Here is a 15,682-nt window from a genome sequence, read left to right as displayed (position 1 = left end):
CACCAACTTGGTGCTTTTCAGCCACCAGTGATGCCCTAAAAGCAGAGTCAACACTCCCTGGCTGCCACACAAACAATATAAAAAATTTCTGCTAATCAATAATATTAAGAGTGTAGATATAAACAACTGCATCACTTGATCTTTGTAGGAACTGTCACACATTAGCCACTGTAGCTGAAAGTACTGAGCATTTTTCACTTCTAGTTTCTAAGCAAGAATTTGATTGTTGCCAGAGGTTATTACAACTGATATTTTTAAGTGATAATTATATATACACTTGTATTATACATTACTGTAGTTGAGTTACCCAGTTTCAACCAGGTTTAAGTAGAATATGTGTTTCAGGGAGCTCAGCGGCACGTTTGCTCGCCTTTGTCGCCTGGTTGATGAGAGCACCAGCGAGATGCAGCGGGACGTTCGCTCTCTGGAGAGAGAAGTTCAGCAGCTGGAGGACATCACAGCGACGGCGAAGAAGCACCGCAACAAGGCCCACTACCTGGTCAATGAGCTGGACATCTTCCAACAGACATATTTATCATCAGATGAGTAAGAGAGGCTGAGTTTATCTTAGGTAAGTGGGATTAAGAAGGATGCCAACTAAGTTTAGATATTTAATGCAGTTAGTGGAATAACTTAATTGGAATTATTAAATAATATTTTCCATGTTTATTAAAATTAAGGTCTATTTTATGTAAGACCTGTTTGATTGAGCCTGGAGGATCGTAGTGTAATATGGTTAAAAGAGTTTGGCTTTAATAAATAAGAGGTTTTTCTATAGGAACTTCAGTTAGAAAACAGGTCTGCCAGAAATGCATTTTTCAACTAGTTTTATTCTACATTTTATAATTGAGGTGCACAGTGAAAATTAAATCAGAGATAACTTGTTTATTTGGCATATGATATACAGTATTGTGTGTAATGCTTGGCTAAACCAACACTATCACTCATGTTGGAGGACAGCTGAAGGACATAAACATGTTATTTAATTATTGGTACCTGGATGATAACTTTGTTTTTAGTGTTAATTCGTGATGACTGAATATCCTTTTCTGGCGTTTAATTTGAGGAATTTTGTATGTGGCTTTACTCAAAATAGTCTTCTGGCTGCATACAGTAGTTTCCAGGTGCTGCACTGATAACTGTACCTACTGTACTGAACTCAAGAACCAACTCAACAGGTGTTTTTTGATGTGTATTTAACAGTTTGTTAAATTATATATATCAGAAAATTTCTAAGCACATTTTAACAGATATTGTTAATATTTAATATCTATATAGAAGATACGAATTTATTAGATTCTTATATATTACAGTAAAAGGTCGTCTATTACTTCTTTTAACATTACTGGTATGCTCAATTTGAAGACACCCATCCAAGCCCACGAAGAAAACAGTCTCTGAATGAAATGAAATTGATATGTACAGATAATTGTTAATAAGTTCACTAAGTTTATGACATATTTTCTTGTATATGAGCCTCCACTACACTGAGTAATACTGTACTCAGCATTATTCAGCGGATGTGCATAGTAGTTTTGTACAGGTTATATCTATTGCAAAGTTTTCAGAGTTTTCTCACCAGTGGAGTGGCCTGTTTGACTCTCCTGCGTTCAGTTGCATGAAATATTGTGCAGTACCAGGAATTTGGTACATGTAATAGTTAAACTTAAATGTATATACTGTATTATCATAAGAAATCATGGTGTTTATTATATACAGAAACTGATTAGTAAGTTCTGTTGAGAGGATATAATTATTTTTGAAGTTTCAGTTGCAAATGATATATATATTTGGTGGTTATTTGTTAATGGAATGCATACAGTTAACCCCTTAAGAGTTTTTATATATTTACAGTTATGCTTTATGTTCAACTTGGACATGTCTAGATATATGTTTTGATGGTACTGTATGCTGGACTATGATCCGCTACATCAGTAATGTTTCTACAGCAGAGAGAGAAGTCTATGATGGTCACTTTAAGAGACGTTCTAACTCGGTATAAATGGGAAGTTTCGGTGAAGTGAAAGTGACAGGTTGTTTGGTTGTGTTTTGTTCAGCAAAATAAGTTTAGCTTTATTTTATAAGATTTTGTTGCAGTGAAGAAACACAAAACTTGAATTACAGGTGTATAATAATAACTATTGCCATAATAGTGGCTCTAATTTTTGGATAATATAATTGTGACCCCAAGTTGTTAGTGTGAGATGCGAGTAAGTGCTGCATAGAGATGTGGATGGGTCACAAGCTGAACTGGGTCATCTGTACCTCTACACTAACCTTGCCTGCTTTATGCATACAACCAGGGTAGTTTTCCTTGGGTTAATCTATTTAAAAATATTTTAACCAAAATTAACAATTTATTATTCGTTCTAATCAAATGTTACTCATTAATGTGTGAGTAATGTACACTACACACCGAATAAAAATTATGACGTATCAGCACTGTGTAGTACAGTATATACAAACTGATTAATCACTCTGTATTCAACAAAGTGGAATATTTATCCTTACAAGCTCATTAAATTTGCATCAGCATAATAATATAATGCAAAATACACATGAATTTTTCTTTTCATTAATAAACTTTTGTTTATCTCATTTGAGTAATTACTGACTTTTGTTATTGCTGTGGTTAGTTAAGAAACCACAACAGGGACTTATTTTTTCACCAGTCTGGTTGATGAAAAGGTTATTTACCTTCGCTTGTTTTAGTTAACTTGTGTGGTGTATCTCACCTGATGGTGGAGAAGTACACTGTCCACCCAACTCTTTATTAAACAATGTCTGTTAAGGCTTTTTGATTTTCTAAGTAAAAATATGCTAAGAGTAAAATTATAAAAGTCCAGTTTTAAACGGTATTAGTAGCTTTATACACAAAGTTTTTAAAAATTAGTTATTGAAAGTAACTAGGATCTTTTTATACTATTGAACCAGTTACTTAATAATGCCTTCTTTTCAGTCATCTCTTTTGAACAAGAATCATGTTTTGGTCTCAGTAAAAGGTTGCATGTGACATAATTTATATAGTTTACTGAATGTTGATGTTGGTAAAGATTACTGTACTAACAGTCTTAGACGTACATGGCATATCAAATTCATTCATAATTCCTGGACAAACCACTTTACTAAACAGAAAATTGGTATGTACAGTAAACTCGATTTAACGGAATTCAATATAACGAACTCTCCGTTTGCGGAAGGAATTTTTTCCGTTATTTTTCACTCGATTTAGTGAGCTAGTTCGCTAAATTGAAGTTGATTCCATTACTGCGCTCACACCTACGAGACACCTCAGACACATGATATGTACATAGAAACATTATTCATGGCTCGCCTTAAACTAGGGGGTTCGGTGTTTGTTTTCTCTTTTTTCTTTAATTTCCAAACGTTTTTCCAATTGATAACTGCATTCTTTTGACTTTCTCCCCCCCCCCACACCACTTTCTTTCTGTGACTTCTGAGAGATATTTGGTGTGATGTGTAAGCACTGTTGATCGAGTGGTAGCAGTGAACAACACACACGGTGGCGGCAGGACGCAGACTGAGCGGATGTAAACAAACCCCACATCCCAAGTGGCGCATTTGGTGTGGAATTTAACGGAATTATGCTCAATTTAGCGGAAATTTCAATTTAACAGAAAGGGGTGGCTCAAATTAGTTCATTAAATTGAGAAAATACTTTAGTTGATGAATATCTAAGGCAAATATATTCCAAATTACTGTATATTCATCATTTACCATCTTGGTTACTTCCAGCTGAAGTTTAAATACCATTTGAGGTTTGCTTTACTTCTTGCAAAAACTCGAGGCTCTTGTTTGTAAAGTTAACATCTATACACTCATACTGTATATTCAACAACTTTCATCTCTTTAGTTGTGAATCCTATCATTCTTGGGCACCATCAGTCAATATCTTCAGCTTTGTAGCCACACTTGAGGCTGCTGTGGAAGGAAGTACAATGCAGTAATCTGATATTATTGCATGAAAAAAATTCTAGTCACAAATAATACATCAGCTTGTAATGTGCTGGTCGTATTTAATAAATTGTCATTTCTCGGGTCACTGCAGAAACTCGCATCATCGTCATTCTCATTACATCTTGTGCAGCTCTTTATCTGAACACGTGTTGACACTAGATTATTTCTAAGCCAGGAAGTTAAACGAGAATGTGTGAATTGAGTTTGTTTCAGTTTTGTTAATGAAAGTAATACTGTATATTGTATTAGTAAAACTATGTAAAGTTTATAAAAAAACCATGTATTAATTATTAATGCTAATAATTTATTAGAGTTCCTCTTGTTGGAGGACAGTTTGGGTGAACATTATTTTGGGCCTGATATTATAGGTTATGAAGATAGTCAGGTTGTACATTAGTGGAGTCACGTGTTTTTTTTTTTTATATTGGTAAGGAGTCATTAGTTTCATTGTAAAAAGTGTGCTGTAAATGTTTATCTTGTAATAAGTTTATATGTAAATACTATACATTTTGTGATGAGAATTCTTCAGCATTTATGTAATCATTTCAATTTTCATATAATCTCAAATATTTCATGTGTGAAATGTACAGTCTGTTGTATTGTAAATAATGTAAACTGCCAGACATGATGTAGATGAAATAGAGCATTTGCCATCCTCTATATTTTTCTCTCTTAACTCAACCTTCAAGAATGGTCAACTCAATGAAGGCCTCAAACCACTGCTTGTGTGGGGCATGAAAATGAACTGAAGACTGGTGAGGTGAGTACTGTACTGTACAGGAGTTTTTCACTCTAGCTGACAAATTAACCAAAGACATTAGGTTTAGTTATAACTGTAAAGCAAATCACAGGAAACTTTTTTAAAAGCTTCTGTCATTTAAATATAACTGGCCTGAAAAAATGTGGTGGTCAAAATTAGGAGTGTGGTACATGTTATTACTCAACCCGGAACAGTATTGACTCTTAAGGATATATTAAACTTAGGGGAATATGCTGGAATATGAATACAGTTTATTTATCATGATGTATTATTATCATGGATTTGTATTAAAACTTTCATACTCAAACATCCCATCACTTAAACAAATAATATAGAATCCCACATTCAGTAAAGGACTCGGGAGATTAATGCTGTGTATCACACCTACACTACAGTATTTAATTATGCTGTATAAAATAACAATGACAACTTTGGTAAAATTATAAAACTAACATCTTTCAAAGACCCTGTATAACTCTGTGAGATTTGCAATTTGAAGGAAAGTTGTGTCCTGTGCAAAATGTTGTGGAGGCTGCAGTGTCTTCCTCATAGCTGGGTACACAAGGTGCTCCGTTGACCACCGCCACCCATTCTCACCGTCCTGTTCAAGAGTACTGTATTACTCTCCTGATTTCAACAAAAGAATTAAAACATAATTTATATATAGTCTATCCTGGTCAATAGTAGGATGGATCTTGATAATCACTATTAAAAATACACATGCAAGAACAGAACCCAACTACATACCTTTTCCTCGGTTGCCTGATTTCGGTGTATAGCAAAAAACTTTGCAGTTTCCCGGCAAAAGGCCTGAAAACATTCAAGCTCATTATTCCACTCCACCTCTGTTGCCATGCGCAAAATGTACATTGGCAAACCTTCCATCGCTGGTACATAATCATCTGAAAGGTAAAAAATATTATGATTATACTTAATTGTTTTAGTTCCATCCTCATGAATATTGTTCATGTTATTCAAAGGGTTTAGACATCATACTCAAGAGGTTAAGTCATTATGTTCATGAGGCTGTCACTCATTGTCCTCAAGGGGTTGGCACTGTACCTAATAAATAAGGCAAAGTGCAGATGTTGCCTTTATCATCTATTTGAATACTGAAGTAGTCATCTAGCATTTCTTTGTGAGACTGTATTAAATCAGACATGTAAGTTGCCAAGTCCTCCTTCGGCCCATCTCCCTCTGTCCAGCCGCTCTCTTCCTGGTCAACAGCAAGCATGGCCAAGTCGTATAGACTCGTTGGACTCTGTGGTTCATCAAAATCTTAATTATTCACATTAAAGGGACAAATGAAAATTACTAGTATACATTTTGAAACTTCATCAGTTCAGATGGATAAACTGAAAATTAGAAAAAATAAATAAAAGTTTTGAGAGATCATTAGTGTCAGAGATGATTGTTACAGTCTCCATCAACATTCATTCATATAACTTAGCTGTTTACAGAATTCACCTCAAATGGGAATGACTTGATATCAGAAGTTCATTTCAACAGGCAATAACTAAATCTCCATCATATGGGGCGTTGACGAAGGCAAGAGCGAACTCGCCACCCGAGCGAAAATGCTATTTCTGTACCATTCAGTTCAGAAAGTTTTGTTCTATTATGACACAAGATGGTATAATGAGTTCATGTTTGGTTTACTGGCAAAATCCCATTGAATCACATGGTGTAAAATTCCCGGCATCTCTGTGCTGCCTTTGGTAATTTCTGTGTCTGGCGAGAGTAAAGCAAGTCGAACTCGCTGGTGACCAATCACAGCCTGCTTTACTCCCTGAGCTAATCAACATGTTGGGAAGGAGCGTATCGACCAATGAGTGGCCCGCTACATTCTATTGTCGGCGTCCCGGAGGAGGAGGAAGATCAGACTTCTAGCCACCTACCCTACCCACTCTGCTACCAAGTTCTTTAATGGAACATAATCATAATCTAGTGAGTGTTACCATTATTTTTTGTTTTGTTTTTTATATTATTACAATATAAATTAATTGTTTTGTGTACAGATTATTTTCATTAATGTTAATTTCACACCATTTCATTATTTGATGTTAATGTGCACCAAAATCATATGCCACACTTTATTAATTACAAAGATCATATTCTGCATTAAATTGCCTTTAAAATGAGACCTCATTGAACAGAATTAATGCATTTTTGGAGGTTCTATGACATTTGGAATATGTGCAAACATTAAACCTCATTTTCTCAATACTGTACAGTACTTTGGTCTTGGTGCATTAACCAATGCCTCTTATAACAACCCCTTCAAGAGTCACTGAAAGCTGTTGATGTGACAATAATTACTGTACCACTTACCGATAACTTCAGGATGCCGAAGTTACCAAAGTCATTCAGGAGAATCTGGTAGAACAATTCCTCACTGTAACATAGATCAAAGGTCAAACAAGAGAAAAATCCAAAGTAAACACTGTATAGGTTTCCCTTACCAATTGGAAGACTGACTGACATGGAGGAATATGGGATAAGTTCCTAGACCATGTAAACTATTTTGAATTCAGGTGTTTAAATTTTGTTCTATAATCTGCAATGCTGAGTCAGTGGCTCATGTAAGTACTTATTGCTGTAGGTAAAGCTGCGGCATCAATACTTGTTCTTACATGATCTTCTAACAAAGTGTAGAATCATTACATCCACATTCCCTGATCTATGAGGCAGAATTTTACCCATTTTGTCATAGACTGACATAAATTTTCTTTCCTTTTTTCCTTTTGGTTCATACCTGCCTGTAATTACCCTTATAGGACCCACAGTGGGAAAAATTATCAGAGACAAGATAGTCCGAGTAGTGTTGAGAGTTAGCAGTAAACAACCAAAATAGTGTACCCGCGCAGTGAGTGCTTTTATAGGTGCTGCTATTTTTAATAATATAGTAATAATACTAATAAAAATATACTGTTGTCACTGATACTGATTCATCAACTCTTGAGAAATGACATCCTGGTATCCCTGTGAGCCTCACAACACACTAGAGCACTTTACTGCCGAAACTCTCCGTCACCACTGTGAAACTTTAATATTTTAACTGTGAGAGAGAAAGTCAGTACATTTTATGATACTGCAAGTACGTACTGGAAACCATAATTAAGATCCGAGAAAACTGCAACTGGGGAGGAAAACCTGTATAAATAATGTACTCTTAAGAAGACACACCTATTAGCAAATATTTTATGAAATTAACCCGAGGAACTAGTATGTTAATAATATATATATATATATACAATAATCATGTTAATATTTCTCAGGTAATCTAATCTTAAAAACTAAAAGACAATGTTTAGAGCAGCAGTTACCTGAGGGAAGTGGTGTTTGTCAGGTACAGCTTATTTAAATGCTGGATGAGAGCATATTCAGCATTAACACAACCCACAAATGTCATATTCTTAATAGATTCACGAAGTCCAGCATGACAGTTGGCCTCTGTCTGGGCTCGTAGCGTTACAATACTCGTTAGTTTTATCTCACGTCTGAAAAGGTATATTTCTTATCACATCTTTCAAAATGAACTTTACTTTTGCTAAATAAGTTTTTTATTATTTTTCACAATTCACCAGCAAATATATACCGTGTAGATAAAAGATAATTTCTGGCCACCACACTGAAGTAAAATTAGACACATAGCAGTAGAGTACTATCAGATTTCTTACACTAATCCTTTAATTAAAAACTCAACATTAATTAACCTGTTTTGTTCTTCAGTACCAGAGTTGCCTTTTTCATCTTCCTCAAAGTCTTCATCATCACCTGTACTCTTATTCACTGATGGTCTGAAAATATAATGAGAATCAAAATTTTCTACCGTGAAAATTATTTTGCATAACAAACCTACTGTATGTAGGAAACGATATACTGTAGTACATATAGACAAACTGTACACACTCAGTACATCAAGAACAGTAGTAGTGAGTTGTGGTATTAACTATCTATCTATCTGGGAGAAGTGTGGCCACATTCACTCAAATCTGTCAAAAGCTTGGATGTTTATTTTGACCCAACTATGAGTTAAAGAAAACATTTCAAGTTGCTGATGAAAAATTGCAATGATCACATTCAAAAATCTTTGTACCATACACAGGCTTTTGGAAGACCTGCATATGTACTGGTTGTATCTACGGTCAATTGCCACAATTCTCTGTTAGTTAGGTTGCCAGGTTGTCTCCCGAAGAAGGTCCAGTCAGTCCTTAATCGAGTATCTAGACTTATCAATTTACTGCCAAGACTCAAAACTCCACTTGTATGTGTCATTAGTCTGGCTCTATTAATGATAAAATTAAGTTTAAACTGAGCACGATGATCTATAAAGAGGACAGGCAATGTGAGCCAATATATTTGGTCAATCCTCTCTCTCTCTCTTCTCCTCTCTCCACACACACACTTTACCTATTATTCATTTCTCATGTTTAAAATATATCCACATTAACTAAACAAACCTTGGTTAGTTCTCAAACCAAACCTCTCACCCCAATATCTTATTTCTGTATTACTTATTCTCGGCAACAAGTACAGTACCTGGCTACCTGCCGTATGAGAAATCGAGGCACTAATGAGATATGAAAATAGTGACACATTAGCTGATGAGTATGCAGAGATCAAATGCTAACTTCATCTTTTCTTAAGAAGTCACAAGCATCACCACTTACTTTGTGAGAAACTTGTCTAATTTCTGGTCACGAGAGTCTGTACGAATCATTTGGTGCGCATAAACCTTCTCTTTCTTCTCCGCTCCTCCACCATCATCTTTATCACTGGAGCTCTTCTCTGACACTGCAGGAACTGTATTTGCACCAGGGAGTAAAGCCTGAAATTATATATATCCAAAGTTAAATCAGCAAATAAATAAATCATACATGAAAGTGCATAAAGTATACAGAAAAAACAAACACCTACTGTACTGTCTCCTGGTTACAACTTACCTGAGTGTAAAATGTCCTGGAAGTGTTACATCCAAGCAGTTTTAACTCTACAGCTTGCTGGACCTTTTCAACAATGGCATCTTCATGTAGGAAGTGTACTTCATGTTTTGTGGGATGTACATTCACGTCAACATTCTTTGGGTCAATCTCCAGGCTCAGGTACAAGAATGGATGACTGTTCTTTGGCAGGTATGAGGCATACACTGTTTCAATAGCTTTCCTCAGTGCTGAAATAACAAAGTGAAATTTATTGTAAAATGTGAGAAATTGTAAGAAGTGAGAGGACAAATGAGGTACTGTACTGTGTATAATGTGCATTAGGATAGGTAATAACTACAGCTAATATTTAAAACGCATCATTAAAGTTCTTATAAAATTATTTTAACTTTCCTACTATCAAAGTTAAGAATTTTAGAAACAATGTACAGTACAGATATTGAGTTCAGATAGGCAACATTTTTCTTTTTCTTGCTAAACATAAATCTGGTTCACTCAAACTGTGAACAACAGTCATTTTCCTCACCTGTGGACTCCACCAACCTATGATTAATGAAGAGCAAAAAGATGCACTTCTTTACAGAGTAGTTAGCATTACTAATACAACCATTCACTGAGAACTTGAGCTTTGGGTCTTCACTTGACAGTGCTAACAATTCCCGAGCAACAGATGGGCCATAGATGGTGCGGACGTTATCCACAACCGAGGAGTTTGGTGGAGTGCGGATGTCTGTACCATTGTCCCCCTGCTTCTTGAGTGTGAACCCCACACGGGAATTGTGTACAGCATACCTGCTCACCACCTGAGGACATGACAATCATATACTGTACTGGTTATTCAATAAGCACCCAAGAACAGTAGTACTCAGTAAAAATCCAAAACTAATAACAATCACCATAATAAAGAGATGCAATCTTTACCTACTCCTCTCTTGTGTAAGGTGGATCATGGGGTAATACTGTACAGCCTCGAGTAAAGGAGGTGTTATGGTACAGTGTGGTGTAAATCAAGTAACAAAACAATAATGAATTTAACCATCACATTTTCAATATCACCACACAAGAGTAAGTCATGAAGCATCTCGGTCACACAGTGTTCTTGCAGCTGGTACAGTACACTTGTTTACACTATTCTTCCCACACTGTCCTTCCAACTTGTTTACACTATTCTGATGATTGTTTGTTGTCACTCCCCTCAAGATGTACAGATCATATAAGTATTACTATATCATTTAATATGTCAACAACTCCAATATACCACACCCCTTTTACAGTCATGAGGAAGACATAAGTGGACGGCTCCTCCTACCTCAGCTACTTTGGCATGTTCTTCTGCGGCGCTCTTAAGGGCCTTCCTACGTGTGGCCACATTATAAAACAGATCCTCCACAGTTATCTGCGTTCCCTGGTTGCCAGCACAGGGCTTTGGTGGTCCCACTGGCTTACTATCAACGTACGAAGTTCTGTAATTCATACCATCAGATAAATCAAGCTTTAATATACAGTATCAACATTAACAATATATCTGGACAATCCCAATAATTAAAATAACCTAAGCAGTATTCCCCAAAGTTTCTAGTTATTACAAGCTGGGAGCACAGGTCCACCAGCACTGCACTGTCAGAGTGAAGTACTGGTACAAAAAAAGAAATGCTCTCTGATTTCTTGTTTCATAATACTTTATGCAAAGAGAAACTACAATACAGGTAAATACTTAAAATACCTGTATTTACAAAGCATTGCAGTACAGTGATGAGAGATACAAAAAAAAAAACAGTGGGTGTGTGACCAATGTAAGGACTTCTTAAGGCCAGGGACTCTGTGGTAGACACCCAAGTGTGATATAAATACAGTATATTACAGAATTGGATCACATGAGCCACCCTAGTTTATTACACCTGATAAACACCCAAATGCTTATTCACAATAGCCATATCTTACAGCCATTAATCAGTCAATATATTCCTTCTCATGTTAGATTTGATTAGATTACATCACATAAGACTAGTTAGGTTAAGTTACATAAGGTTGATTAGGTAAGGTTAGATTCCATTGGGTCTGAGTATATAAGGCTGAATAAAGTCTTATAATTACTACAACTTGGGACCTTCTAAGACTGAACCGGGGCTGAGAGTCCTTACTTCCAGGCACACACGGAGTCGCAGGTACGTGTGGTGATGGTCAGGTGCGCCACGTGACTGATGGAGGCCAACGCTTCTCCTCGGAATCCGTAAGTGTTGATGGATGCCAGGTCCCCAAACTCTCGCAGCTTGCTGGTTGTAAAACGTTCACAAACAATATCAAGATCGCCTTTTCTGATGCCTGTGTGCAAAGAGTTGAGTCATTAGTTCATGAAGAAGGAGTGAGTTACTTGGTAAGAGTCATTCCTGAAGAAGAGAGAGAGTGTATGGAAAGAGTTACTGGTAAGAGTCATTCTTGAAGAGAGAGAGAGAGAGAGAAAGAGGCTAATTAGGCAGGTAAACAGATAAAACTAAATACCTGTACACTATTACCCTCATATCCATCCTAACAGACACTTCCAAATTACAGTAAAGTATTAACAAACACCCCTGACTCATCCACAAACAAAACATTACAGTAACTATACAAAAATCTTTTAAGTTACCTGTCCCATTATCTTGTATCTGGAGAACTTTAAGGCCACCCTGCTTCACTGTTATCTGTATCTGAGTCGCTTTAGCATCAAGACTGAAAAAGAAATAATTCAGTTAATGACGAGAGCTGTAGACCCCACACACACACATCACATACAGTACTAATATACACCGTCCTTCCCTCAATCTGTTGTAAGTGATATCCGAGTCACTTTCAATCTCCTAACACAGACCTCACCATATAACATCAACAAACTTTCAAAATTATCTTCACTAAGTCGGCAACAAAAACAAAACAACATTCCTGAGTTAACTTAATTTGGTATAATAAAATTTTAGTTCAGGGATACAAGAAAATCTTATCAGTAATAATATAAAAGACAATTACTTGGTATGTAAAACTTGCAAATATTTAAGAGCAAATTCAATGGACTTTAAACCCTATCAAGGAAAGGTACAGTACAGTATTAGAGAGGGGTAACTTGCATATAATCTGGGACTACATTACAAGGACCAGTTACAACATTTCTTAAGTCATTTGGTTAAAGATGACCAACAGTACAGACAAATGAAACCTCTTCTGTATTGTATATGAAATCAGTCATGCAGGACAGGAATATACTGTATAGCAATGTGTTATCAGTCATAATCTCCCTGATAAGAAAGACATCAGTAATACCGGCTATCGTCATCATTTCCATGCTGTCAGTGTACTGTGAATAACACTCTGTACAATGTGGAGGTGAAACATTTATCATACGTACTTGTGTGCTTACTGTGAAAAACTGGAGTCTCTCTCTACCACTTTATAACTGTGGTTCTAGCAGCCTAAGTGACCCTGTAGTTATTGTGGTTATGGCAGCCTGATAGTGACCCTATAATTGTGGTTCTGGCAGCCTGAAAGTGTCCCTAAACTGTGATTCTGGCAGCCTGAGTGTCCCTAAACTGTGGTTCTGGCAGCCTGAAAGTGTCCCTAAACTGTGGTTCTGGCAGCCTGAAAGTGTCCCTAAACTGTGGTTCTGGCAGCCTGAAAGTGTCCCTAAACTGTGGTTCTGGCAGCCTGAAAGTGATAAAAGTGTTTGACCAATGAGTGAACTAAGCAGTCACATATGAAATTCAAACCTATTGTGAAAATAATAAAATATCCAGTACCATAACTAATATAGGAAAATAAGATAAAATTTGAAGATAAAATAAATGAAAATCAGAACAATGCACTGACTACATGTAAACAATATTGTCTGCTGGTTTTCACTTGATTCCAGACAGTTTATATCATCCAAAGAGCATAAAGGCAAACAAAATATTATATAGTAATTAGTGATAGCGAATGGAAGGACAGATAATGAGAACACCTTTTTTTCCCACACAAATATGGAAGTAATGCTGCTGGTTGGCAAGTGCGAACACCAGACATATACTGTGCAAATAAAAAGTTCGTAATGTAGTCATGATAAAAGGAAACATTAGCTCTCCTGACCCAAATAGCCAACTTGGGTGAGGAGAGTGTAAGGTGGTCTATATGAATGTGGTTAAGTTTGAGGTCAATAGAGTATTAGAGAGATTACCAGGTACAGCGAGGTGATTTTTCCACCAAGTGCACTACCTCCCCGTAATGGTGGTCTTAAACGACACCTTTACGTGAATATGTGGTGTTTACCCTTGATCCTAGTCTTTATAAATAGTCATTATTGTCTATTGCTTTATATGTTAGGGTAATCCTGGAGAAGATGACTAACACCAGAAGGCACTGTTCAATTTTGTTCTTATCATTATAGTAAATACTGGGTACAGTATTTTAAAAGAGGGAACATTTACTAGAACCAAATTGAACCTGACCTAACCAACCATAGAAACCTACTTAACTTTCAAGCCGGGGGTCGGACCCTTGCCATATTAAACTTTGTTGAAGAGTCATGGTGTAATTTTAAATTTTTTGTGGCTGAGAGTATGCTCGGACCGAGTGGGTTGGTTGTAAACAAATAGACGGCAAGCAGCAACTCAACAGATTTTTCAAAGGAGTATTTACGGTAAATAATTAATTTCTTTACTTAAAAGCACGTTGAGCCATTATTTCAGTCAGATGATCAGTTTGTCACAGTGTTTTACCCCAGGTGACTTATGATCATAGAGGAAAGCTAAAATGCAAAAAAATACTTAAACTAATTAAAATAAAATGTTGTTGCTTCTTTTAAAATAGTTACTAGTATATTGATAACATCATCTGTGGGAAAATTAACGAAATCAAACAACTCCTTCTGGTGTTAGCCATCTCTTCCATTATTACCAATACTTGTACGTATTCCTAAAGTTGCTGGTTAACCTGGACCGCTGATCCAGCGTATTATGAAAAGTGAAAGTGGGTCCCTGTATACAGGCGCTAGGTACACAAGGAGGCAGCATGGCCGGTACTGCACTCCTGTTCATTCTGACTATGAACCTATGTTGCGTGCCATCTCCCAACAGCCGCCATTTTAACATGAGAGCTATAAGACACAATCTGGCTTCAGCAAAGCTTCTGACTTTTCGTGTTATCCTCGGAGAGTAATTATTCTGCAACAGCCAACAATTAGGGTAGAAAAACAAAAATAATTCAGTTTTTGATGCTGAATATAATGTTGATAATGAAAGCTTGGGGAAATGCATACAGAAATTATTAAGCTGTGACCCTTCCTACCTTGACCCCACTAAAGGTGGACAGGGCTTCGAACCAGAGAGAAAATGTTGAATTGACAACAAAACTAAATGAACCTAAACTACCCTAATCTGGTCATTGTACTCACCTACCGGATGTTTGCGGAACATTAGCCAAATACAATATGGATGTGAAGAACAATTACAAGTAAACAATTATCGTGTAGGTATTTCGGATTTTTTTCTACCAATAACACCAAGATTCTTTTTAAGGTTAGGAATGAAGCACCCCCCCCCCCCTGGGATAGTTACGTAACAATAGTAGGTTAGGTTAGGTTAGGTTAGGTTACTCATTTCCACAATAAATGTCACAATCAATAAAAAAAAATATCATACTAATTGGGGAAATTGGGATGGAAACGAACTTTTGTCCCGATTTTTACTGCACATGTGATGAGTTCTAAATAGGGAATCAATTAAACAGTGTCCAAGAAGTATCTCACCAGTTCTCTATCATCTCCTTCAAGGCGTTGGCAGGCCTCTGGACCACCTCACCGGCAGCGATGCGATTAACAACAGTTTCATCGAGCTTTTTTATTGTACCAGGTTCCATGACTCACACTCTACTATGGCACTGCCGGGTGATGTAGTCCATGAAGTGCCAATGAAGTGACACTGAGTAATACTGCCGCTGACCCTTGGAGGTTAATGTTTGTTTACATGTAGAAAATACCGCGAGATTAAGAGGTGAC

General features: G+C 36.5%; 3 protein-coding genes across 8 annotated transcripts in view; 2 read left to right on the top strand and 1 right to left on the bottom strand.

Annotated features, from left to right (window-relative positions):
* The window catches only part of LOC121879968 (transmembrane GTPase Marf-like), a 23,643-nt gene extending 19,005 nt beyond the window's left edge, over positions 1-4,638 (top strand). For all 6 annotated transcript variants that reach the window (XM_042386837.1, XM_042386838.1, XM_042386839.1 and 3 more), the window contains one exon: positions 346-4,638. In XM_042386837.1, the coding sequence (XP_042242771.1) occupies positions 346-550 (205 nt within the window). In that variant the 3' untranslated portion in view covers positions 551-4,638. The remainder of the gene's footprint in view (positions 1-345) is intronic.
* LOC121879969 (DNA mismatch repair protein Mlh1-like) lies at positions 4,385-15,682 on the bottom strand. Its single transcript, XM_042386842.1, has 13 exons — positions 15,434-15,682; positions 12,308-12,390; positions 11,823-12,003; positions 10,991-11,144; positions 10,208-10,484; positions 9,685-9,911; positions 9,412-9,569; positions 8,455-8,538; positions 8,065-8,238; positions 7,070-7,133; positions 5,801-5,999; positions 5,486-5,640; positions 4,385-5,339 (listed from the first exon to the last, which is right to left on the bottom strand). The coding sequence occupies exons 1-13, from the start codon at positions 15,541-15,543 to the stop codon at positions 5,187-5,189; spliced, it is 2,019 nt and encodes a 672-aa protein (XP_042242776.1). The 5' UTR covers positions 15,544-15,682; the 3' UTR covers positions 4,385-5,186.
* Positions 12,969-15,682, top strand: part of LOC121879966 (band 4.1-like protein 5) — a 65,289-nt gene continuing 62,575 nt past the window's right edge. Inside the window, exon 1 of the mRNA XM_042386827.1 lies at positions 12,969-13,038. Within this exon, the coding sequence (XP_042242761.1) occupies positions 13,031-13,038 (8 nt within the window). The 5' untranslated portion in view covers positions 12,969-13,030. The remainder of the gene's footprint in view (positions 13,039-15,682) is intronic.

This window comes from Homarus americanus, unplaced genomic scaffold (assembly GCF_018991925.1).
Source record: "Homarus americanus isolate GMGI-L3 unplaced genomic scaffold, GMGI_Hamer_2.0 scaffold29478, whole genome shotgun sequence".
NCBI classification, from domain to species: Eukaryota; Metazoa; Arthropoda; class Malacostraca; order Decapoda; family Nephropidae; genus Homarus; species Homarus americanus.
Note: the sequence above shows the minus strand (reverse complement) of the source record. Positions and strands in the feature narration are given on the sequence as shown.

Coding starts and splice junctions, on each gene's coding strand:
- LOC121879969 (XM_042386842.1), bottom strand. CDS start 15,543: ATGGAACCTGGTACAATAAAAAAGCTCGATGAAACTGTTGTTAATCGC. Junction 11,145..11,822: donor GACTCCGTGTGTGCCTGGAA/GTAAGGACTCTC, acceptor TATGAATTACAG/AACTTCGTACGTTGATAGTA. Junction 5,340..5,485: donor ATCAGGCAACCGAGGAAAAG/GTATGTAGTTGG, acceptor ACTCTTGAACAG/GACGGTGAGAATGGGTGGCG.